General features: G+C 49.5%; 1 protein-coding gene across 3 annotated transcripts in view; it reads right to left on the bottom strand.

Moving 5' to 3' along the window:
* Ppp1r16b (protein phosphatase 1 regulatory subunit 16B) overlaps positions 1-25,211 on the bottom strand; it is a 100,604-nt gene that overhangs the window by 13,700 nt on the left and 61,693 nt on the right. For all 3 annotated transcript variants that reach the window (XM_052726478.1, XM_052726480.1, XM_052726479.1), the window contains exons 3-7: positions 12,506-12,576; positions 6,970-7,115; positions 4,542-4,645; positions 2,668-2,792; positions 334-459 (exon numbers count right to left, since the gene is read on the bottom strand). In XM_052726478.1, the coding sequence (XP_052582438.1) occupies positions 334-459; positions 2,668-2,792; positions 4,542-4,645; positions 6,970-7,115; positions 12,506-12,576 (572 nt within the window). The remainder of the gene's footprint in view (positions 1-333; positions 460-2,667; positions 2,793-4,541; positions 4,646-6,969; positions 7,116-12,505; positions 12,577-25,211) is intronic.

Below are 25,211 nucleotides of genomic sequence, written 5' to 3'. Positions count from 1 at the left end.
AGGAGAAGCAGGGGGAGGAGGAATCGGTTATAATTCCACAGCTGTCGGGTGTCTATGGTTGGCTGCAGAGGCTGCGATCACATTTAGGAAAACACATTCTAGAGAAACCACGCAAAGCAGGAACCAAGGGGATTTTCTCTTGGGCAAATTTGAGTCTCATTCTGTTAGGATGTTTAGGCCAATGTGTTTGCAACCTCCCAGAGCTGTCTCATCTACATACCCACTGTAGCCAGTGCCTTGAGTGGGTCCATGTTCTCTTGCACCAATTGCCAGCCTAAAGAACTTGGAATCAGTAGTTTCACCTTGTGCCTGATTATAGGGGGTGGGAAGTACCTGTCCCCAGAAGGCTGCTGCATGCAGAGGCTCCCAGCCATCCCAGTCCTTCACATCCACACGCACTCCATGGTCCAGGAGGAGTTCAGCTGCCCGCAGGTATCCATTGGCTCCAGCTATGTGTAGCTGGAAGAGAGGAAAGAAGTCCAAGTGAGCATTCCAAAGGGGGCTGGCTCCACATTTGGAGGCAGGGTGTCATTTCTCACCCCAAGCCTCAGAGCATCCTTGGGGCCAGAGACTGGAACAGAATGAGGTGGCAACACCAGCCAGGAAGGTTGCAGGGAATTACTAAGTGTGAGATAGAGAAGTACAATGGGAGGCAGAGAGATGGGTTCTTCACCCGAGCCACAGAGAAGGAGTCTCAGAGGTTCAATATGGTCATTTGAAAATATACCTACCTATTCTTTGACATATCTTCTTTTAAAATGTGGAATCTGATTGCTCTGCCTTTGAATGTAGACCAGATTGGCTCACTTCTAACTAACCAAGAGGATATTACAAAGTGGCAGTGTATGATTTATGAGGCTGGGGCATGATAGGCATTGCTGCTTCTACCTTACGCTGTCCTGGATTCATCTGGGAGGAGGCAGTCATCTCGGGGAGCCCCGAGGAGCAGTTATGAGAAGGCAAGAAGCTGAGGCCTTCTGCCACCACTGACATCAGCCGTGCAAGGGAACCACACGAAGGAGACCAACGTCAGATGTGACTGTAGCTCTGGTCAGCCTCACGGGAAACACCAACTCAGAGTCACCCAGCTAAGCAATTCCTGATTCCCTGCTGCATAGAAATGTTGTATCTTTCTATAACTTGGCCTGTAGGATTATGTGGTATACTTGTAATATGCTTTATATTACAATAAGCAAAAAAAACTGTTTCATTTTTACCAGAGATACATGCTGGAGCATGGTCAGTTTTAATTTGTGCAGGTATGCCCATGATGGCCATAACTTCTAGCAAATGAGTGATTACAGAATCAGCTTTTTCAGAACTCAAAGCATTTGCCCATTGAAATCCTGAATAAGTATCAATGGTATGGTGTACATATTTCAATTTTCCAAATTCTACAAAGTGAAACACATCCATCTGCCAGATTTAATTTCTCTGAGTACCCTTTGGGTTACACCCTGCTGGTAATGGAGTCTGATTGTAAAAGGAATGGGTAGGTCATTTCCATACAATTTCCTTGGCTTGTTGCCAGGTTATAGAAAAATCCTTTTTTAAACCTTTACTATTGACATGATTTTTTTTTATGAAATTGTGAGGCCTCCAGCACATTTCCTCTCAAGCTGCTGACAGAGACAGCTGGTTCCAAGGATCAGTAGAGGTAACTAGGTGGCTCTGAGAGAGGAAGCCTCTGTCATTTATCTAAGGACTAGTAAAGAATGTGGCACAGAGGCGGTCCTTATAACTACGTGTTAACTGTGTAGCTGAAGTTTTCCTGGTCCTGCCCGGCTCCCGTGGCCCTATGGCCGCTTGGACCCAAGTAAACACACAGAGGCTTATATTAATTAAAACTGCTCGGCCATTAGCTCAGGCTAACTACTGACTAGCTCTTACACTTAAATTAACCCATAATTTTTATTTATGTTTAGCCACAAGGCTTGGTACCTTTTCTCAGTTCTGCCTTTACATCTTGCTTCCTCTGTTTCTGGCTGGCGACTCCTGACTCCACCTTCCTGTTCCCAGAATTCTCCTCTCTGCTTATCCCGCCTATACTATACATCCTGCCTGACTACTGGCCAATCAGCGTTTTACTTACCAACCAAATCAGAGCAACACACATTCATAGCGTATAGAAAGGCATCCCCAGCATAACTGGATGGACAGCCAGATAGATAAATGATGGATGAGAGATGGACGGATGGATGGATGGATGGATGAATGGATGGATGGATGGATGGATATATGGAGGGAGTGATGGAGTGGTAGATAAAATCTGTTACAGTGACCTCAGGGAAAGTTGAATGAGAAGGGTCGTGGTTTTCCAGGGCACAGTAGTCAGGGAATGGATGATACAAAGCAAGACTATGTGTGTGAGTGAGCAAATGGTGGTCCTTGAGGAGAGTGTAGGTACTGCCATGGAAACAAAGCAAATGGACATCAGAGCCAAGCCCTAGAGCTCCTGACTCCCAGCCCCAGGTGAGAATGGCCAGAGTCAGAAAGAGGCTGGACCCCAGCCTCAATCATCTATATTCCAGGAGCAGCAGGGGTCTAGAGGCTCAAAGTCACAAGGGTATAGGATTAATCTACCAAGAACTAGACCCAACTCAGCCCTAGTTGGTCTTGGTTCTGGTACTTGCTTCCAACCCAAACCAGCCTGACCCATCTCCTCACCAGTGTGGCGCCCTGGGCATCTATCCAGTCGAGATCCTGGCCTGCTGCAATCATGCAGTGAATGTCTGATATCATCTTCTGCTCGGGAGCTGCCCGCATCTCATTGATTTTCTCCTGGGTGATGCCTGCAGGGAGGTGAGACGTTACTCAAGAGCGTCAGGTCCCGGGTCCCAAGCAGACAGGGAAGGCATGGCTCCTGCTCCCCAAAGTTTGCCAGTCACCCAGTGCACAAAGATGACTAAGATCATTGTCCCCAGGCCTGCTGAACACAAACACCATGGGTCACGGGACAAGGACCATTCCTTCCTGGGAGCTAGTAGGCTTCTTACGAACATCACTCACTTTCTACATGCTCTTCCACTGGCTAGATTGAAGCACTCACCTCCAGTTGCCCCAAGTGATATCTGCCTCATGTTTTGGGTGCTGACCTACGTCACCTCCCTACCTGGTGCCCACTGGCCACCCCTTCTGACCAGGGCCTGTTGATTTCCTTTCTCTCATACACCACTGTGTTTTCAGCACCATATGCAATAGTTAATACATTCTTTTGTTGTTGTAAGAATGGCTGAATCAGTCACTATATTACTTTCAAATAGAAGGGCACAGAAAGACTTCTGCTTTTTGTTTTCTGAGACAGGGTTCTCACTCTGTAGTGCAGGCTGGCCTCAGACTTGTGACAATTCTCCTGCCTCAGCCTCCCATATGCTAGGATTACAGGCATAAGCCATTCCAGTTCCAGAGAGACACGATAGAGCCCAAATCTCTGGCTGACAAAAGTGTACCTGTCACTGGTAGCTACTGATTTAAGGAGAGAATACAATGCCCTATTTAAAAAAAAAAAACAAAAAACATGGGATCAAGTTTCCTCTGGAAGAATTCGGGGCAATCTGCAAACTTGAAAGGAGAAAAAAAGGTTACATGCTTATTTTGACAAGCCTTCCCATAAGTTAGTATTTGCTACCACATCAGAACAATCAGCAGTACCCGTGAGCCTATGGCCAACAGAAACGCCGGGTAATTTCATACCACCACTTCCTATCATTGAAAGAATTAATGGCTTCTATACAGCACATTTAAAAATACTGTGGTAGTCTTGTTGAAAGATGACCCAGCTGGCTTCCTTCATACTCTGGCAGCTTTATAACTCCGTTGGGGAGTCCATAGTTTCACCAGGTTGGCACAAAAGTTATTAAAAAAACTTTCTACAGGAAATGAATGGGGAAAATACAGGTGCCAGGGAGCGTGGAAGCCAAGTCAACAGTGGCCACAGAGATCTGGGGAGAGGTGCGGTGAGGACCTCACAGGACCCTGGGACACAGCTACGGGTCTGGATTTAAGACCCTTTTTACTAGAGAGTGCTTCGCAGGCATGCATGTAGGGAGCTGGGACCGGCAGGTGTCTCTTGCTGTTACACGTGCTTTCCCTCTGAAGCTCACTGTGAGCCCAGAACAGCCCACATCTTGTTTATCCGGGCCCCTGGCAGGCAGCTTGGTCTCTGGCACCGAGCAGCACCCGCCAATGTTCTTGACTTCTTACCATGTTCCCAAACGGGGACACATCTTTATGGTGAGTGTTGACTGAACTGAATTGTCACAGCCGACAAAGAGAAGAGGAGGCCAGCTGAGGCCACCTGCGTGTGTGGGTGACAGTGAGAACAATATCTCCCTCCACACGGCATGTGTTCCAAGGCCCTTTTGTGTCCCCATCTTTAAATCATACAGATGACAATAATAACAAGGACCTGTCCCAGTTATTGGGAGCTAGGCACGAGGCTGGCAGGTACACAGCCAGCTAATGTGCCGTTCCCATCCACTGAAACCATGTTCACTGCAGTACCTCACTGTGCCCATGGTATAACATAGTGCACCCCTTGCCTTGGTATGCCATGCAGGTCTCAATGACATCCAGGGTGGGTTCATCCTCACAGAGGTCATATGGCATGTTCCCATCAGAGTTGACAGCAAGCAAGTCAGCCCCACTGCAGAGAAAAGGTCAGAGTGAGAGTCAAGAAGGTGTGTCTGGGTTGGTCTGACTATCTCCATCATCTGGCTTCCCATCCACAGCCTCCCTGCACTCCCCAGCAGCCATGACCCCACCAAGGTGTATCCCAGATAAGCGATGCCCTTCCCTTCCCACCACATATCCCGGGAATGCAGTGTTTCCGCATCTCAGGGTCCCAGCAGGAAGGGACCAAGGTCTCAGATGAGCTCCATCAGCAGATGAACACTTCCAGGCAGATGTCAAAGCCCTCTCAGATAACAATAATAAAAATGATGGAAACAGGAGCAGGACATCTCACCGGCTGCCTGCTTGCAACCAGGCTAGATGTAAATCCTTTGCACACATTACCTTAAGGAGTCTCCCCCGGAGGGGTGCTTCTGTGGGCCTCACCTCACTCAAGAGGAGACAATGTCTCAGAAAGGCTCTCAATCATGTGCCTCAGGCCACACAGCTTGGATATGATAGGGTCAAGCTCCAAACCCAGGTCTCTCACGTGTCAGCCCTTTTTACTCCATGGTTGCTATGCCAACCTTCACCAGTATGCATATTCATCCTCTTTCAATCCCTCAATTACTCAAAGGACCAGGACGTGGGAAGAACAGAGCCCTGGGGCACTGTGAAAGAACTCACCCTCCAGGCCAATAGCACCTGTGATGGGTAATTCTAATCTGACATGGCCTAGAATCACCTGGGAAGAGTCTCAGTGAAGCCTTGACTAAATCAGGCTGATCTGTCTGTAAGCATGTCTATGGGGGATTGTCTGGATTGTTTTAATTATGTGGAAAGGTCAGGCCCCAAAGTGAGCAGCATCATTTCTGGATGTGAGGCCCCAGACTGTGTAGGGGTAGAGAAAGCCAACTGAGTGCTAAACAATATGTACAGTCATTTCTCTCCACCCTTGACTGTGTGACTAGCTGCTTCAAGTTCTTGCCTTGATTTCCCCACAATGAGGGACTGTAACCCACTGAATAAATCCTTTCTCCCCTAAGTTCTGTTCTGTCAGTATTTGTCATAGAAAGAGAGACTAGAGCAGTATCCAGGTGTGGCCATGCGGCACGCTATGACAGAAATATCTTGGGAACCAATGAAACAAAATGCAGCTCCATGGATTCTTTCCACCACCCCAAAGAACGCAGGGGGCCTGGGAACATGTATTTTGCACTCGTGGCTCAGGTAATTCTAATATAGTCCAGCAGGAAAGCACATGAAGCCAGGTGGCATCACTCCCTGTTGACTTCAGGGCCCTCCTGAGGAGGCACCTAATGGGTCTCTTATGCTCTGCAAAGACCTGTGTGAGTGGTCACCTGCTCTCCACCCCTTATCCTGACTCCCTGCACTCAGATGCTGTCAGTCTCTAGGGTCCCACCCACTGGTCTTGCTTTCCTATCCCATGTGCCCAGGGCCTGGCACAGGGCCTATTGGTCAGCATGTAAAATGGAAGGGGAACTGGGAAAGTAGATAAATCCCTTTAAAAATTAAAAATGGCTACCATATAGCTCAGCAATTCCACATCTGGATATATTTCCACATCAATGGGAAGCAGGGTCCTGAAGAGAGATCTGTGCACACATGTTACAGCCAAAGGGTATCAGCACCCAGTGCTCATCAATGGACAAATGGATGAACGGTTTCTGTCTCTGAGCCCATTACAACATGGATGAACCTTGAGGACATTATGCCAAGTGAAACAGCCCAAGTCATGAAAAGATAAACACTGTTCATTTCCACTAAATGAGCAGCTGCATCAGAGAGAGGCAGAGAGAGCGGGAGTCATGGTAGTCTGGGGTTAAGGGAGGTATAGATGGGGATGGGAGAAGTCATAGTCGAACAGTTGTGGCCTGTGCAAGGTGAAGCAAGCTCTGGAGATGGATGGTGGTGAGCACACGACAAGGTGAATACAGGGAATAGCATGGACTGTACACTTAAAAATGGCAAAAAGTATCAATTGTATGCTATTGGCATTTTGATGCAAAAACTATAAAAACAAGTAAACACTGAAAAGAAAGAAACAGAGTAGAAAAGACCAAGAAATCGGGAGTGATGGAGAGAAAGAGACAGGAAACAGGAAACACACACACAGAGAAAGGGAATTTAGGGGAGGAAGATAGAGAGAAGGGAATTGATGGTGGGGGAGGAGATGGAGGGGGAATGGAAGGGCAGGAAGGAAAGGAAGAAGAGGGAGGGAGGGAGGGAGGGAGGGAGGGAGGGAGGAAGGAAGGAAGGACGGACGGACTAATGCATATGAGAAAAGCCATCTGTGGAGGGGAGGGCCGGCTGCCCCAGGGAGGGAGGATCACGTACTACTGAACGAGGATCTTCACCAGGTTGATGTGGCCGCAGGTGGCTGCAGCATGCAGGGGTGTCCACAGCTCATTGTCCTTGGCATTCACGTTTGCACCATGGGAAAGCAGCAGCTTGACAATTTCTTCAAAGTTGTCAATGCAGCACTGGGAGAGACACAGAGGCCACAGAGTGAGGACAGGCATGGCCCAGAACCCTGATGGGGACACACTACAATCCCCACAAGAGACCATGAGCAGGACGGTGGAGACAGACAGCCTGAGTTCAAATCCAGCTCTATAACTTTGGGCAAGACACTTCACCTCTTAGAGTCAATCTCCTTGTTGAGAAAAAAAAGAAGTTAATAACATGCAAGATAAAAACAGCCTTGGCAAACAGCCCCAGTCAGCTATAAAGTGTTTTTATAAGAGTTAGTGGAGCTGCATTCAAGTTGAATGAGCTTTTAAAATCCCAGACGGCTTTCTCCAAACAACATCCTAAGAAGAACTCTTAAATCACCCTTCAGCTCAAGCAGAATTGCTCAGATGTGTTTGGGGTCCCGGCCCACACCCTCCTTTAGGGTATCAGCCTCTGAAGTATCACCCTGCATCGCTGTTTGAAACTTTTAATCTCTGACCTGGGAATGCAAATCTTGCAGAGGTTCCCAAGTGACTAAGTCTCCTCCCAGCAGACCCTGGGGGCCCTGGCAGAGTCACCTCAAGGAGATAGCCTGTTTGTGCTCCTACCTGGATGGAGTTGTGGGCATAGGTGGGTGAGCCCAAGTGAGGTGGGAGGGTCCAATTCTGCAGCTCCTCCAAGAGAACACAGGTTCTGGGGACAGGGAGTGAAAGACTCCCCAAGGGACACTCACCCAGGGAGAACAGAGGTGGGGACAGAGGATGGTGACAGTGGCCACTCTGCGGTTATCAGAGGACAGAGGACACGAGCTCACCCCTCCTGTCCAAGTAAGCCAGGTCTGGTCTCCAGAGCAACAGGAGGCAGGGGTGAACTGTACTCTTAAAAATAGAACAACCTGACTTGTTTTTTAAAAACAAAACCAAAAACCATTTCACTCTGCTGGTTCCATGTGGAGGATGGTGTGTGTGTGTGTGTGTGTGTGTGTGTGTGTGTGTGTGTGTGTGTGTCTGTGTCTGTGTGTATATGTGTCTATGTATGTCTCTGTGTGTGTGTATGCTTCCGTGTGTGTCTGTGTGTATGTGTATGTCTACGTGTGGTATGTATGTGTGTTTGTGCATGCACACACAGATTGAGAAGGACAGAGAGAATAGATGTTGAAGTCACCTAGTTTACGAATGGTAGTGGCCTGACCAACATAAGTAACTACATATATGTGAAGAAGAGCATGGAGGTGAGCAGAAGGATCAGAGGCACCTATGTGAACCCATGATCCCAGACGATTGTGGAGTGGGACACCACCACAGCTCCCCGCATATCTCCAGCCAGCCAGGACTCTGCACTAGCAGAGCACGCAGGAAAGGAGCAGCTGGGTGCACAGATGGTGCCAGAGAGCCAGTTCTTCCTGCTAGCTGGTCTAGCACGGCTGGGTCTGCAGGTACTTTTCTGGATAGACACGGTAAGAAAGGTACAGCCCATTGGGGCTGGACTGTCTTAGGAGGGCAGGAGAACCATGCAGTGGCATAACATAGCCAGTAGAGGGAGGCACAGGCACTGGAGCCAGGCATAGGTAAAAAGAAGAAAGACCTGTGTGGGCAGCCCCCTGTAGGAAGGAGACAGGAGGACCAGGGGACTGCATACCCAGAGCTGTGGAGTCTTGTGACAGTGATCCCAGGGCTGGCACAGGGGTGCACATGCTGACTGGCATATGTGGCAGGGAAGGGAGAGAGCAGGCTCTGTAGTCACTATGGAACCACAGCGGGACACGGCACCTGCAGTGGCTGACTCCTTCTGCCTCTTCTCTTCCAATACAGAGCCAACTGCATGCTTGTCTCCGAAGTGTCTGTCTCCATGCGGTGATGCACTGCGTCAGCTCTACCTCCAGATGCCCTCTGCTTTGCTGTATCTAGCTTTGCAGCCTGATATCTGCAAACCTCGGAAGGTTCCCCTTGTTCAAGAGAAGCAAACCTGCACTCCTTGGCTAGCCTTGGGAGGCTCTGCAGGTGCCCCAGTCTTCCCTGTTGCATGCAACAATGCATAGCTGGGCGACGCCAGCACCTCACTTCGTTATCAATAGTAATAACTGTTGCTTTAGGAAGACCTACAAGAGCCAGGCACTAGGATTCGCTTTGGCCATTCACTGCAGCATTTAACCCTCAAAATGGGCCTGAGGGTCCTCTCCTTCCCATTGGCCCAAAGAAGCACAAAGTCACACACATAGTAAGAAATAGATTCACTCAAGATTACAATCCAGCAACATCCAACCATCTCAGTACTAGGGAGGAAAGGAAGAAGGATCGTTAGTTCAAGACTAGCCTAGGCTGCATAGTAGGATCCTAAAAAATTAAATAAATAAAAACACAAGGTACCCACACAATAACAAAATCAATCCACAGTGTTGAATTAAAAGTGAAACAGTCTGTGTCCAAAGGCCCTGTTCTCAACCTGGCCAGTCCTGCCTCCCACTATGCCTTCTAGTTACTCCCTCCAACTCAAACTTGAAAGGCTGGGTTGCTTTCTCATCCCTCTGTGGATGTTCCCTCTGCTCTAACGCTGTTCCTTTTTCCTTCTGGCGAATTCTTTCTCACACTCCTACAATACTCATCCTCCTGCAAAATCTTACTTCAAGCCTCGGCTCAGGTGTCCTTCCTCCAAGCCTGTCTCGGTTCTCCTTTGAGGCAAGCCACCGCCAGCTCCCAGCTGCAAGCTCTACAGGGGCCTCTGCTCCCACCGTGGGGGCACTGACCACACTGCGTTCCCTCAGCTGTTTATTTCTATGCCTGTGGTCACATCACACCACATCGTCTGCAAGCAGACACTTCCTAACTTCCTGTCCACCATCGTAGAGTATCTGACACAAGAGCAGGTGGGCAAAAAGGGACTGCTGCATGGGTGGGGATGAGAGTCCGTGGGCCAGTGGGGGTGGACGCCGCCCAGGACCGTCCCAACACGGAACCCGAGGCAAGTGTGGTGGTAGCGGTAGAGTCAGGGGTGAGTTCCACACAGCTAGGCTTGGAGCCTGTTTCCCTCCTTATGTGCTCAGAGGCCCAGTGGCCCCCCAGGAGAAGCTAGACCTGAGGAAGTCATGTGATCAGCAGGAAGAAGAGGAGGTGGAGTGTGAGAAATGGAAGGAACCCCAAGCCCAAGGGAGGGCCCCACAAAAAAAAAGTTCATGAAGGCAAGAATAGCACCTGGAGGGAGCCCGTGGGACTCTGCTAACCACTGTATCTAGACAGTCAAGGCTACCGATGTTAACCCTAGCTCAGCCACGACTTAGAACCCTGAGATTTCACATCTAACACGGCCAATCTGTATTTAAATTCACTAAAATCAAATAAGAGTTAGAATCTAGTTCTTGTCACATTAGCCACACAACTCTATGGCTACTTTGCTGGTCCACACAGACACATGGCACATTTATTCCCATCTTTGTGGAACGTTCTACAGAATAGAGGTGCCCCTGAGCCTCAGTTTCTTGAGACGTAAAATGGGAACAACAATGTTGTAGAGGGTAGCTGTGAGGATCAAAATGAGATATACCACTGAAGTGCTTTGTGAAGTAGCCATATGATAAACTGCAATCATAACTCAAATCTTTTCAAACAGGTTATTTAAAAACCTTTAGTTATGCATGTATGTGTATGTGTAGGTATGTGCATGTGTGCATGCAGGTGCTCACGGAGGCCAGCAGAGGGTGATAGATTCCCTGGAGTTGGAGTTACAGGTGGTTGTTAAGTCTGACACAGGAGCTAGGAATTGAGCTTGGGTCCTCTGCAAGAGCAGTATGTGTTCTCAGCCACAGAGCTTTCTCTTCAGCCTGATTACTGCATATCCCGTGGTAAGTGTTGCTTGCAAAGGTTTTTACAGGTGATCATTTAATCCTCTCTACAACCTGAGGAAATGGATACTATATTTCTCTTTCACAGGAGAGAAAACTAAGGCACAAAGAGCTTAAGGAACTTGTCCAAGGTCACATGCAAGTGAGTGACAGTTCCAGGCCTCAAATCTGACTCTATCCTGATGGCCATCCTATCATAATGCCCCTGGCTAATACTGCCCAGCCTCAGGGGTTGCCTTCTAGGTCTCAAATCCAGAGTGGACCAAGGATCTTGCCTCAGGAGCATCCTCAGCATTCCAGAGTGAATGAAGCTGGAGTTTGGGTGACTTCCCATAGGCAAGATCCATGAGGTTACTGAGGTGGTTGCCTACGTGTGGGTGCCTGAGGCCCTGGAGGATAGTTAGGGCAAAGAGTAGATGCAGACAGCTCTCAGGCTCGGAGTTGAAGGCTGTGGGCAAGGCCTGGTCCCAGGGTCTTATGGGTAGAGGATGTGTGGCTTGTCTCTGTCCATGGGGTTCCAGTGGCCTGGTTTCTCCATACCAGGCTGCACTCAAATCCATCAGCTCAAAAACTCTGGTGATGGCATGGGGAAGTTTCAGTGTGTCCATTTACCAATTTCATTGTACACATGTTAAGTATCTACCATATGTAAGCACGGGAAAAGCCTCTGGAACACAACGGGCTAGAAGATACTGCTGATGAGGTGACCTCAGCCTGCCACCCTAGTGCTAAATGATAAGAGAGGAGGGGTCACTTGGAAGAATAGAGTGCCTCTGTCACAGCCCAGCTCTCAAGATCCTCCTGGGGACAGAAGCTAATAAGTGAGCACACAGAGCAATGTAGAGCAAATGGTAGGGAGGAGACCACAAGGTAGAACAAGGCAGTGACTCTGTCTGGGAGCTGGGGGAGGGGCAGAGACTGGACAGGACAGACCTTAGGGGTCTTGTGCAGAATAGCCAAAAGAAAGAAGACACTGGAGTTCTGACCTTGAGTAAACTTTCAGCCTTCAGAGAAAGACTTACAGCAGGACTCAAGTGAACACTGGGGGCTAGTTAGGAGTCTGTGCAGACAAAGCCTCCATGTGGGTGGTGACAGCCAAGGCTGTCCCCAGGCAGGGAGGGCTGTCACCACACTCCCTTGGAATGGACATGTGTTTGACAGCACGTGTTTCATGGCCATAGTTCTTGGCCATGTGACCTTAGACAACACAAGTCAGTCAGCTTTGTCCTCAGGGTGAGTGGGATGTCCTGGTGGCTGTGAACGCACTTTGTCAATTCTCAACTTCTACACAAATTTTCTCTGCTGGCTGTGAGGACACAGTGAACAAAGGACCCCTGTCCTCAGAGCCTGTCACTGTGTGTGTGTGTGTGTGTGTGTGTGTGTGTGTGTGTGTGTGTGTGCACGCGCACACACACCAAGGGGCTCCAAGGGCCTGTTTGTGACAGACACACACATCTCCAAAGGACAAAAGCCTTTCAGCTGGGTGCTCAGTGCTCTTCTCTCATCGTCCCCTCTTCCCTGATGATTTGGGGCACCAGTTATCAGGGAGCAGAGAGGACAGGAACCCCAGAGTGACCTACTTACCTGGTGCAAGGCTGTGAGTCCATCTTCATTACACAAATCAGGGCTGACCTTGTTCTTCAGGAAGTAGCGTACTGCAAGAGGAAGGGACAGGAGTGAGGTTCCTGTCACACACTTGTGGGAACCCAGAAAGACACCCTCTCCCATACCCCAACACAAAAGGTCTTGCTTACTCCCAACAGAAAGATAATGGGATGCTAACAGCATCCCCATTTCACAGATGAGGGAACTGAGCACAGAACCTAGGTCTTTGGTCCAGGATTTCCAAGAAGTACCTGTCTTATCCTGGGTCACACATACAAGGGTTGACAACTGTCACATCTTCCTCTGGGCCAGTCACTGATCTGAGCTGTTTGGGAGTTCGTTCTTGGCAGTGCTGGGGATGAGACCTTGAGCATGCTAGGCAAGCGCTCTACCACTGAGCTACATCTCTGGTCTTCTTTGTTTTGAGAGAAAGTCTTGCTAGCAGCCCAGGCTAGTCTGGAACTTGCTATGTAGCCCAACGAGGTCTCAAATTTACAATTTAGAATTCTCCTGCCTTAGCTTCCCTCCAGAAGAGCTGGATCACAGGAGGTACCACTACTCCTGGCTGAGGTGAGCAGCTGGCATGGGTTGTCAATATGGAGTACTGTTTTGTCCCTAAAGCCACACCCTGAAGTCTTACTGACAGGGCAGTCATGGTCAACACACGTTCCTCTCTGTGCCTCAGTTTCCTCGCCTGTAAGTGGGAATGACGTTGACTCTACCACACACAGAGTTACATGACATCAACTGAGCCGTGTCAGGGACTCAGCATAGTGGTCAGCACATGGTTGGTAGGTATCTCTGGCTATACCTGGCTTTATTATCATAGCTGTACCCTAGACTCTCAAATGTCTTCTTTGGCTCTACCTAGCCTTGGGGAAAGGTGGTAGAGGTTTTCCTACCCCCTGTCCTAGACTTTAGGTGCCCACATGCACATCACATGCAGGTGTGGATGTGTGTATTTGTGTGTGTGCCCAGAGGTGGTGGGGGGATCCAGGAAGTGAGGAAAACCAGAGAATACACATAGCATTAGAGAGCCCCTGTCCCCTCCCCTCAGTGTCTTTTCCCTTCATCCTGTCCCACCCAAGGTCACAATGTCAGCTAGAAGCCATGTGCAAAGGATAAAAAGAAGAGGGTGGCCTGTCTGTCAGCCTGCAAGCTGCTTTCCCAGGCTCAGCAATGAGGGCTTCACCCTGCTCAGCACCAAGGGATTCCCTTGGCCCAGCCGTCAGCTATGACTGTCTCCATGGAGGAAGCCACTCATGAGGCCAACAGCAGAGTCCACTGGAGCCCACAGCTTCTAGACCTTCTAAGACACCCAGTGGCCCTAGCCAGCAAGGCTGTCCCAGCTCATGCTTAGACCCAGCTTCCCTAGGCAGAGCAGTGAGTAGGTAAGTGGAATTCTGGGCCAGAGGGCTGGACAAGGGGCAGCTGCCTGAGGACATGGAGGTGAGCTGTATATATAAGCTGCTTTGTGGGAGAGGCCACCGTCATGGTACTAATAAAGAAGGGGTATGAGACCCTGTGAGGGAAAGGAGCAGGCTGGCCACACCCTGTTGAGCCTCCTCCCACCCACATTAACATGAGCCAAGGCCACATACACCCAAGGTAGCCAATGTCTCCAGTCATGCAGCCAGGCAGGGCCAAGGAGGTCTCCTCAATAATGTGCCTCTGGAGGAGGAAGCATGTTTAGAAGAGAGCGTGGCATTCTGTAGGACAACAGTTAATCAACAGCCTCAAAGGTGCCAGGGAAAAGACAGGGATGGACACTTGTACAGCTTCAAGTCTTCAAGGAGCAGGAGGTGGAGCAGCCACTTAGCTCCATCCTCAAAGACCCTGCCCCTAGACCACACCCAGTACACCTTGGCCTCAGCATGAACAGAGACCTGTGTGAAGGGGAAGTTGAGGCCTCAACCCAGCAAGAAAATGTCTCCAGCAGACTTGGCCAAGATGCATTGCACAGGTGTGACAGGACTTCTCCCAGTCCCAGCCAGATCCTTCAGCTGCACTGTCCCCTATGGAGCCACAAGCCACATCAGGCCGTGGTGGCCAGTTAAACTGGAATTAATAAGAATGTAAAACCCAGTGTCCACCACTCTGCTCAGCAGCCACATGTGGCACAAAGTAGAAAGAACAGAAGTCAAGCATGCCCATCTTCACAGAAAGTTCTAGGGGGCAGTGCTGCTTGTAGGCATTGCAAATGGAAATCAGCTTCATCCCAAAATGCTCAAACCTTTCTCTGCGCCCCCGCCTCCCAGTGCTCTGAGAATAGCATCTTTTACCCCTGCCTTGGATGCAAGGTCTTGCACGATATGGTCCCTGCTCCAGGTCACTGCCTTGCCCGATTCCATGGGGCACCATTCACATTGTGGTTTGGAGACTTGCTCCTTCTGAAGCTGTGCAGTGAAGGGCTTGTGAGTTAATCCTGTCCGTCTGCCTCTCTACCTTCATTTCTTGAACTCCCAACATTTTCTGCAACAGTAGTTTGTGTCAGCTACAATAATCACTCTTCCTCTGACTGCTAAACCTCTGCAAAGCCTATTCTGGTTGCCTGGAAGACTCAATTATCTCTCCATCCATGCATATATCCACAATTCAGGCATGCATGCATGCATTCATCCATCCATCCATGCACCATAATCTAGGCACCCTCCCTAGCATGCATCTGAGCACATGTGCAATGGTATACATACACACATGCATGTGTGCACATATCTGCCTCATTCCTCCTTTAGGTCTCCCTCACACTCTCTGGTCCCTTCCTGCTCTACATACTCATGGATCCCAGCATCTCATGGACAACCACATCCCAGTCACACCTGTATAACTGGGTAATTACAGGTTTTGTATCTGTCTCCCTGCTGAACACTAAACCCAAGAAAGCAGAAAGATAGCCTGGTGTTTATGACTCTGTTCCTAAAGTCTGACACACAATGAATCCTCGGGAACTCCTCCAGGACTTTGACATTCTTGGCTCAGCTCAAAGACACAGTCTCAGGGCTGGAGAGATAGCTCATTGATAAAAGGCACTTGCTGCTCTTTGCAGAGGATCCAGGTTCAGTTCCCAGCACCCACGAGGCAGCTCATAACCGTCTGTAATTCCAGTTCCAGGGGATCCAGTGCTCTCTTCTGACATTCTCAGGCACCAGGAACACATGTGGTACACAGATGTACATGTAGTCAAAATACTCACATAAAATGCAAATAAATAAATATTAAGAAAATAATATAGGCTCTTTATCTTAGACCACCGCAGACCACCTTGAGTGCTAACCCCAGGGGACAGACATCTGCTACGACAGGAAGTTCTGCCCACACGCAGGTGCCTCCCACAGAGTATAGGAGGTATTAGTATGTGGTTCTAGCCCAGGGCCACTTGAGGAGATGATGAGAAAGTCATCTCCATTGTTGACTGGATTTGGAGTCACCACAGAAACACACCTCTGGACATGTCTATGAGGGCTTTTCCAGAGATGTTTAACTCAAGTGGGAAGACCTATTCTGAATGTGGACAGCACTAGCTCACAGGCCAGGGTCCTGGACTGAATAAAACAAAAAGAGCTGAGGACCAGGGTTCATCACTCTCTGCTTCCTGGCTGTGGATACAACGTGGCCAGCCACCTTCCTCTCCTGCCACCACGCCTTCCCATCCAGGATGGACTGTACCCTGTAGGCCAAACCCTTCCTTCCCCATGTTGCCCTGTCAGATGTTTTTGTCACAGTGATAAGAAGCTACTAATACAGCCACTGAGCATCCCAGGCCCAGCTTGGATCTCAGCGGGCAATGTTAGGTGCCCTGAGCCTAACAGGTGGTTCTGGGGAGAGAAGCGGCCGTTATGACCCTGCCCGGGAAGTGTTTCTAGAAGGTTCTGCTCACATGAGCAGATTCAGGTTGTCTAGAGTGGATGATGGCTCAGGCTTGCTGTCCAGAAAACTCTCTGAGGCAGAAAATAAGCATCAGCCGCCAAGAGCAGCATTTGCACAGTAATTATCGGGGGGCTCGCTGCACTGTGTGGGAGCCCAAGCCATGTAATTACCCTGAAGTCGGGCAGTTATTTTCATCCTAAGAAGTGGGACAAATCATCTCCAGCTCTAAGAAACCCTTAATACCCACGAGCCAAGGCTGCCTCGGCAGCTCTCACTAGGAGGCCAGAGCCTGGCTCTGAGCCCAGCTCCCTGGAGCAAAGCCCCACTACCCAGCACACAGCCAGCTTCCCTTTCTCTGTGCTCAGCAAGAAGAGGGACTCTGTGCTTGTCTCTCAAATGTTTTGTTGTTGTTGTTGTTTGAGGTGCTGGCATTAGAAGCCAAGGTTCTACTACACAGCTCCATGAACCAAGCTGACAGCTACCATGGGGAAGAAGGAGTGCTTCTGAGGCCAGCTGAGCATCAGATGACCTCTTACACGCACGCACACACACACACACACACACACACACACATACACACACACACACACCCTTCGGACAAAACGGTTCCAGGACCCACACGCAGGACAGGAGAAACACAGCCTGGTGATGGGTCACTTACTCTGTGTTCAACCCAGAGCGGCAGAGCCGACTGTCACAATAGACTGAGCGGCACCCACTGCCTGTGACACATCCTGTGTAGCAAGGTCTGCAGAGGCTTGGTTTTCAAGGACCCACAGCGTGGCCCCACATAGGGCTCCCATCTCAACCAACTCAGAGCCCAGATTATTTTCATCATAGTCTATGTGAATGGCGAGCTTTGTAGTTGCGCGCGGCCTGCTCAGCCATGCTGAGATCTTGCATTGACCTCTCTGGGTTCATGTCCTACTCTGTGAGCATCCTGAACAACGTAGGGATGCAGACTGGGGTCTAAGGGTTGACAGGGGCTGAGGAAGCACAAAGACAAAAGGGATGTGCTTTCTCCTCTAGCCAGGGGTACCAGCTTCTCTCCTGGATGCTGCACTTGGGGTTCCTCCTTGCCCACCAGGCCCCAGCTTCCAGGCTTGGCCATCAGTTTATCAGAGTGAACCACCTGTTCTCAAGAACGTGTTTAGCTATGGCCTTTGGCCTTTGGGTCCTTAGCTATAAAGTGGAGATCAAATGAGGACTTCTTTTTTAAGGTGCTGTGAAGATTTAGTAAGAGAAGGTCTATGTGCGGCTATTATCAGTTACTAAGAGAATAAACATGAAAATAACTGGTGAGCTACACCTGGGTCCTAACTGAGCTGGGCACTAGAGGCTCATGGGCACTGAGATTCACCCACAAGCTTTCAAGCCAGTCTTCATAGATGGAAGTGGCCGCTCTCCAGGGAGCTCTAACAAATACTGGTTGAAGACCACAGAGAGGCCTTGGAGGACATCCCTGTTCCCTGGTGGGCAGAACACCAAGGAGATGGCAAGAGGTGGCTCCTGCTCTCCCCCCCCCCCCCACATACCCTGCTCCTGACACCCCCCTGCACTCCACCCACACCTCCCAGGCAATCTGGCTGGAATCTGGGCCAGCAAGGCCATCTGCTCTTTCCCTTTCCAGCTGCAGTGAAGGGCTGCATGGGGCCCTTCTCTGGAGGCAAAAAGTCACCGCTGACAAGATTGTGTTTTTCTTTGACGTCTGACCCACCTTGTCCCCTAGAGCTTACTGCTTGACCACGAGCTGGTGAGTGACTTTCAAGATCACCTGAGGACTGAAGCAAGAAGACAGCAGGGTCTGCCCACAGCAGGTGGACCTTGAGCGAGATGTCCAAAGCCCACCTGCTGCCATCTAACTAGATGACAGGATGGGCATGCTCACCATCTCCTCTTCTTTTCCACAGCCTCAAGGTGCTGCATGAACCAGTCCTCACTTCACCCTCCAAATCCCACCTGCTCCCCACTGACTGCTTGTACTGGCTTCTGCCATTTTTCAAACCAACCCAAGCTGGACTCCCGGGCCCCAGGCACACGAATATCCCCTGCATCTGAAGCCTTCTTTCTTTCCACCTTGGGCCAGCAGATTCTTCGTTGTCCTTCAGATTGCAGTCAAATGTCACCTCTCTATGGCACCCTGCCCTTCCATACTGCAGGAGCCTCTACGTCATGCCTCATACAGCCACTTGCCCCTGATGGGGATTGTTGGATGGGGATTAATTCTCATGTTGTCTTGCAGACATGAGGCTTCTCAGGAAGGGTAACTCAACAACCAAAAAAGCAACAATTAGGAGCTAACAGAAAGCAGGGAGCAAGTGCCCTCCATGGCATCCCCTATCCAAGTGAGGGGATCTGGAGGCTGACCTCAGGAGTCATCAGCCCCAGCTCACATGGTCTCTACTCCAGGCTGGTGCCAGGCCACATCATTTCTGCTCCTGACATGATACTCCTTTCTCTCTCTGATGTCGGGCCCTTACTCACTCCTTCTGTAGCCCAGTTCTGTAACGATTATCCAAATTATTCTATTATTAATAAAAACTCGGGAGTCAGATAGTAGGGTACGAACTTAGTCACAAAAAGTGACAGAGAAAAGCCCAGCTGACCTTCCTCTCTGCTTTTCCAAGATCCAAAATGGCCCACAAAACCCCTAAGCTGCTCCTCCTTCCTCCTTGTGTCCCTCTCTCTCCATCTGAGTCCGCCAAAAACCTCTGTGGTTTATTCTGGTTAGCTGAGTGTGGCCACCGTCCTCTGAATCAAGGTTCAGTTTATTGACAGTTTGGGGGACAGAGCGAACAAATCTCCCACAGCCCAGTACCAACAATGCAGAGCCTTGTGCTCACCACACAGTGTTTTCCAGGCGTTACATCAACCAGTCCTCACAGTGCAGTCAGGAGGATTTGTGAGCCATGGCTATGACTGTACCTTTTACAGGTGGGAAACAGAGACTGGGATTTGGGCATGGGAGATGATTTGCCCAAGTGGAGCAAGGAGGAGGGAAAGGCTTGATACTGAAAAGATGTTTCTTTATTGAAAAGACCATTTTCTTCATTGTTTCATTATTATTATTACTATTATTAATTTGTGTGTGTGTGTGTGTGTGTGTGTGTGTGTGTATGTGTGTGTGTGTGCGTGTGTGTGTGTGATGAGAGTGGGCATGAATGCACCACAGTGTGCACATGGAGGTCAGAGGACAACTTCGTGAGTTGGTTCTCTCCTTCTACCTTGACACGGGTCCCAGGGGTCACACTCAGGCTGTCAGGCTTGCATAACAAGCACCTCTACCCCCTCAGCAATCTTCTCATCCCAAGGCTTGGGATTTGAATGGACCCAGGCTTGTCGGGCTCCAAAAGCCTGCCCACTGAACCACTCTGCCAAAACACTGCCAAATCAAAACCATGGACTAGATGGCAAAAAGTGCAAGGAAAGGTCAACACTGCTGCCAACAGAGCCGGGTGTTCTAGAACATCACGTGGGGAAAGAAGACAGCAAGGATGACAGCAGTCACTGCCGTAGCCTTGTTATTACCGTTTGCAAATGAGGTCCCCAGGTACAGAGGCTGACATTTAGCCTGAGGTCACGTGGCAAAGGAGAGGTGGCTTTGCAACTGAGCTCCAACACACAGTGCATCTTCTTGTTGGTTTTTTACTGGGCAGACCCCATGCCACGCCTAATTCCAAGCACCTTGGTGCCCTTCCCCCCGGCTGCCACGTGCCATCCCACCCACAGTGATCCTGTTTCCCTTCCTCACCATGCTGACAGGATTGCAGTGATCCCAGCCCTCGGCCCGGCACACTCAGAAAGCAAATGTATCCTGGCCTTGATTTCACCATGCTTCCAAAATCACTCCACTGAGCAACTTCAACTTCCCACCCACCATTGCTCGTCCCTGGAGCAGAAGTAGCCAGAAATAGTTGCTTCCAGGGAAGCATGGCTTCCTCAGGCCGGGGGCAGAGGCTCAGTCAAGTGTAATGGTGTAATGGTGGTTTCTCAGTGACAGATTCAGTAGGGCTTCTTCTGGCAGTTTCCTGGGGTTCTGGGTGATGGTCAGTCACGAGAAGAACAGCCCAGTGTCTTAGTTAGGGTTTCTATTACTGTGAAGAGGCACCATGACCATGGCAACTCTTTTTTAGATTTATGTATTTATTATGTATATAGTATTCTGCCTGCATGTATGCCTGCAGGCCAGAAGAGAGCACCAGATCTCATTATAGATGGTTGTGAGTCACCATGTGGTTGCTGGGAATTGAACTCAGGACCTCTCGAAGAGCAGTCAGTGCTCTTAACCTCTGAGCCATTTCTCCAGCCTGCCCATGGCAACTCTTATAAAGGAAAACATTTAACTGAGAGGCTTACAGTTCAGAGGTTCAGTTCATTATCAGCATGGCAGCATGCAGGCAGACATAGTGCTGGAAAAGAAGCTGAGAGTTCTACATCTTGATTCCAAAGCAACAGGAAGTGGTTCAAGACACTGGGTGGGGCTTGGGCATATACGAGACCTCAAAGCCTGCCCCAGCAGTGACATACTTCCTCCAACAAGGCCATACCAACTTCAACAAAAGTCACGCCTCCTAATAGTGCCACTCCCTATAGCTTATGGGGGCCAATTACATTCAAACTACCATACTTAGGAAGATGCCAGCCTCCCTCAGAATCACATCCCTAGGCCCAGAAGCTCGCCCCTTTTCTCCTAGACATTGGTCATTCTAGAAGAGGAAAGATCAAAGAACAATAGGTATCATAAGTATCAGTGATCATATGGGGTGACTGCAACTCTCACCCAATGCTGGTAAGATGTGAACGGGTGTGGCAGCTTTGGAATAAATTACAAAATGACCACGTAACCATATGTTCCAACAACTCTGCTCAGTAGACTAAGCCTGTGTGTCCACACAGAAACTCACAGACGTGAGCAAGGTGAAGTACTACATGTCAGTAACACCAGAATTCAGGATGATCATGATTTCCAGGCCAGCCAGGACTACTCACTGAAACCCTATCTCAAACATCTCAACCAAAACAAACTTATACACTCACGTTTACAGCAGCACTGTTCATGGTAATCCCAAAGTATGAATAACCTGTGTGTCTATCAGCTGATGAATGGATACATGGAATCCCAGGCAATGAAATATTATTCTGTTGCACAAGAATTCTGAAAGCATCATGGTAGGCCACAAAAGCATGTCGCCAGGCAGTGGTGGTGCATGCCTATAATCCCAGCACTCGGGAGGCAGAGCCAGGTGGATCTCTGTGAGTTCGAGACCAGCCTGGTCTACAGAGGGAGATCCAGGACAGGCACCAAAATTACACAGAGAAACCCTGTGTCAAAAAAAACAAAAACAAAACAAAGCAAAACAAAAAAAGACCTCATGTTACATGATGATTCTGTGTACAGGTCAGGAGATGTCTGGAGCAGGCAGGTGCGCAGAAGTGTGGTAGGATTGGGGGTCAGGCGGGCAGAATGAAGTAACTGCTAGGGGCTGGAGTCTTCTCCCTTGGAGATGATGCACGTGTACCAGAATTAGACAGTAATGACAGCTGTGGAAGGCCTTGTACTAAAGACCACAGGAGCGCACACTTCAAAAGGTCTGCATTCAATGGCATGTGAGCCATGCATCAGCTTGAAGAGACAAGGAGGGGGCTCTAAGTCAGGCCTGGAAGCTCCACGAGATCTCAGTAGCATCTTTTCGCCTCATTACTGTACCCAGACGGCCAAGACAAGCCCAGTACACAGTGTACTTGGTCCCTAGGAGCCTCCAGGATCTGGCCTCTACCTACATCTCCCAGCATCACCCCTCCAACCACCATGGGCCCCTTTCAGGACCACCCAGGCCCCACCATCTCTGTGCACCTCTGGGCCTTCTCAGGCACTGTTCCTTCAACTTGCCTTTCTTAACTTCCTTAACTTTGTTGGTCATCACTTAGCCTCCAGGTCCCATCTTAAATGTCACTCTGTGAGGATCCTGCCACTCCCACCTCCCAGCTCCTGGCTCCTGAGCTAGCCAGGTACCTTTCCAATGTGCTGTTTCTGTCCAGTCCTACAAACACAATGCTAGATGTGCTGTGTATGAGCCCTTGTCTTTGCTAGGCTGTCAACTCTGAAGAAGGGCCGAGTAGGACAGCTCTGGAGGCAGGTGGGGTAGGAGAATCACCTTTTGCTACTGTAATGCAGTTCAGGCTCCCGGTCAATAACTGAGCCTGCAAGAAAAAGGGCCCAGGTAGCCTCTGCCAACTTGCAGAATTGACTGCAACCTGTTTTGGGGCTACTCTGTCTTTCCTATGGGTTAGAAGTACCCCCTAGACAAAGACTCAGACTCTTCCATCTCAGAGAGAATCTTCATCCCCTGACTTGTGTCAAGAGACCTGTTTCTCTCTTAGCATCTCTGATACTCTTAATATAATCAGGATGAGATGCCAGGACCACCCCAGGCACGTAGCTACAATCTGCTTTCTGGAACTTGCATGTCCAGGACATACTGGACATGTGGCTATACTGGACAAAGGGTGTTGACAGACATTAATATTGGCTACCAGATACCTCTGCCTATGTGGAACTTACACCTAGTGTCAGGGGTGTGCAAGGAAAGTAACCGAAGCCCCTGTAGGAAGTAATCTTGTCTATCTTCTGTTATTGATGATTGATTAACTGATTGATTGGTTGGTTGATTAAAACAGACTCTTACATTGTATCCCAGACTAGTTTTGAACTCATTTTGTAGGCCCAACTGGCTTTGAACTACTAATCCTCCCCCTCCCAAGTGCTTAAGTAACAGGTGTGCACTATGATGCCTAGCTTTCTTGTCCGGAGAACCAACCACCTTGTGGGGCTAAGGGCTCAGAAACACTTGACAAAGTTCAATTTCTTTCTCTTCTAAAAAAAAAAGTACAGGTGAGCCAAGCCGGGTGGTGGTGATGCACGCCTTTAATCCCGGCACTCGGGAGGCAGAGCCAGGCGGATCTCTGTGAGTTCGAGGCCAGCTTGGTTTACAGAGAGAGATCCAGGACAGGCTCCAAAACTACACAGAGTCTCAAAACAACAACAACAAAAAAGTACAGGTGAAGATTTCCAGTAAGTGGAAACGAAAAGTTTGCAGTTCTTTCTTCTTGGACATACACATTGTCTCTGAAGCACAGGGCAGGGCAGAAGGGGAATTGCTACTGTGTGAGAGAGCCCGCACCAGATCTCCGTAAGTGGGAGAACCGCATCCAGAAACTCAACAGGCATGGAGAATAGAGCTGTTAGGATGGCCTGTGCCTGCCTCCTCTCCTCTCTCTCCCTCTCCCCACCTTCTATCCATTAACTCCCCTTTAGGTATCCTGCCCCCCTACAGCACTTAATCTCCAAGACTCTGGCAGGGAACCATGGGTCCTCTAACACAAGTCCGAGGCTTTCCCCAGTCCCTTCGGGAAAACAGCCAACCTCAGCATCACCAGCTCCAATTCCTCACTGATTCCAGCCCCAGATCCCCACATCACCCCCAGCAGCTGCTCAGCAGAAACCTTTCTGCCCCAAGCCTGGTCTGCAGAACCTCTAGCCAGCAGCCAGGGAACTCTCCAAGGTTCTACACTTGCTCAACTCCCCTCTCCCCAGACACTCCATGGTCAATCCTCTTCCCGCTCCCTTTTGCCCTCCCAGTCCCATCTCTCTTAGCACATGTCTCTTTCCAACTCTCCTGGATTTTTTTAAATGGTCCAGTTATTTCATATCTCCAGGCAAGGACTAGATAAAAATATTCCCAACCTTCCAGGTATGAGATACATACATATAGACCCCACTATGACCTCACGGCCACCATAATAACATCTAACACAGGTTGATTACTTTCCAAGCATGAGACACCATGCTTAGATGCTAGTGCCCCAATTATTCTCCAAAATGACCCCATGACTTGGATGCTGCAATCAGCCCATTCAACAGAGAACTGGCATGATGTGTCCTAGCTTGTTTTGCTAGGAAGTGTTGAGACTCGTTTTTAATCTGGCCGATTCCACTGTAACTGGTGCCAATCTCCAAAACCCCAGTGGAAAAGCCAGGCACTGGGGCTGCAGAGATGGTTTGGCAATTAAGAGCACTTGCTATCCCTCTACCGGTTCCTGTCAGTGTTTGAGTGCAGGAAGCAACTGGCTTCTGAAGGGAGCAGCTTCTCCAGCTCCCACTTGTCCACATGGAGTCTTGGCTCTGGCCCCATTCCACTGTCCCCTCGACATCTAGCCAGGCCCTCCTTGTCCATCTTTCTGAATCTCAATTGTGTTCTCTTCCAAAGGAACTAACTATGCCTTGCATCTCGGCACTGTGCTACATGACCCACAAGCAGACCCAGCCCTGGGCTTCCACCTGTCTGGCTGAGGAAATTAAATATGATTTCTAAAACATTTAAAGTTAGCCACATGAGGAACTGAAATCAAGATTTGTATCTTCCTTGTTACCTACAGAACAGGTGAGAGTAAAGAGCAAAGAACCTGGTGAAGGAGATGTCTCAGCCGGAGGGCACAGGCATGAGGATCTGAGTTCATTCTCGAAGTGGAAAAGCCAGGCACTGGGGCTACAGGGACGCTCCAGCAATTACAAGTACATGCTATACTTCCAGGAGCTCAACACCCATATAGGGCAGCCACAATTGCCTGTAACTACAGCTCTAGGGGGTCTGAAGCCCTCTTTTGGTTTTTGAAGGAACCTACACACACACACACACACACACACACACACACACACACACACACACACACAGAGGAGAAGGGGGGATTTTAACATTTAAAAATCCAGGCACAGCCAGGTGGCGGTGGCACACACCTTTAATCCCAGCACTTGGGAGGC

The sequence above is a fragment of the Peromyscus californicus genome, unplaced genomic scaffold (assembly GCF_007827085.1).
Source record: "Peromyscus californicus insignis strain IS unplaced genomic scaffold, ASM782708v3 Scaffold_7__1_contigs__length_154581171, whole genome shotgun sequence".
NCBI lineage: Eukaryota > Metazoa > Chordata > Mammalia > Rodentia > Cricetidae > Peromyscus > Peromyscus californicus.
Note: the sequence above shows the minus strand (reverse complement) of the source record. Positions and strands in the feature narration are given on the sequence as shown.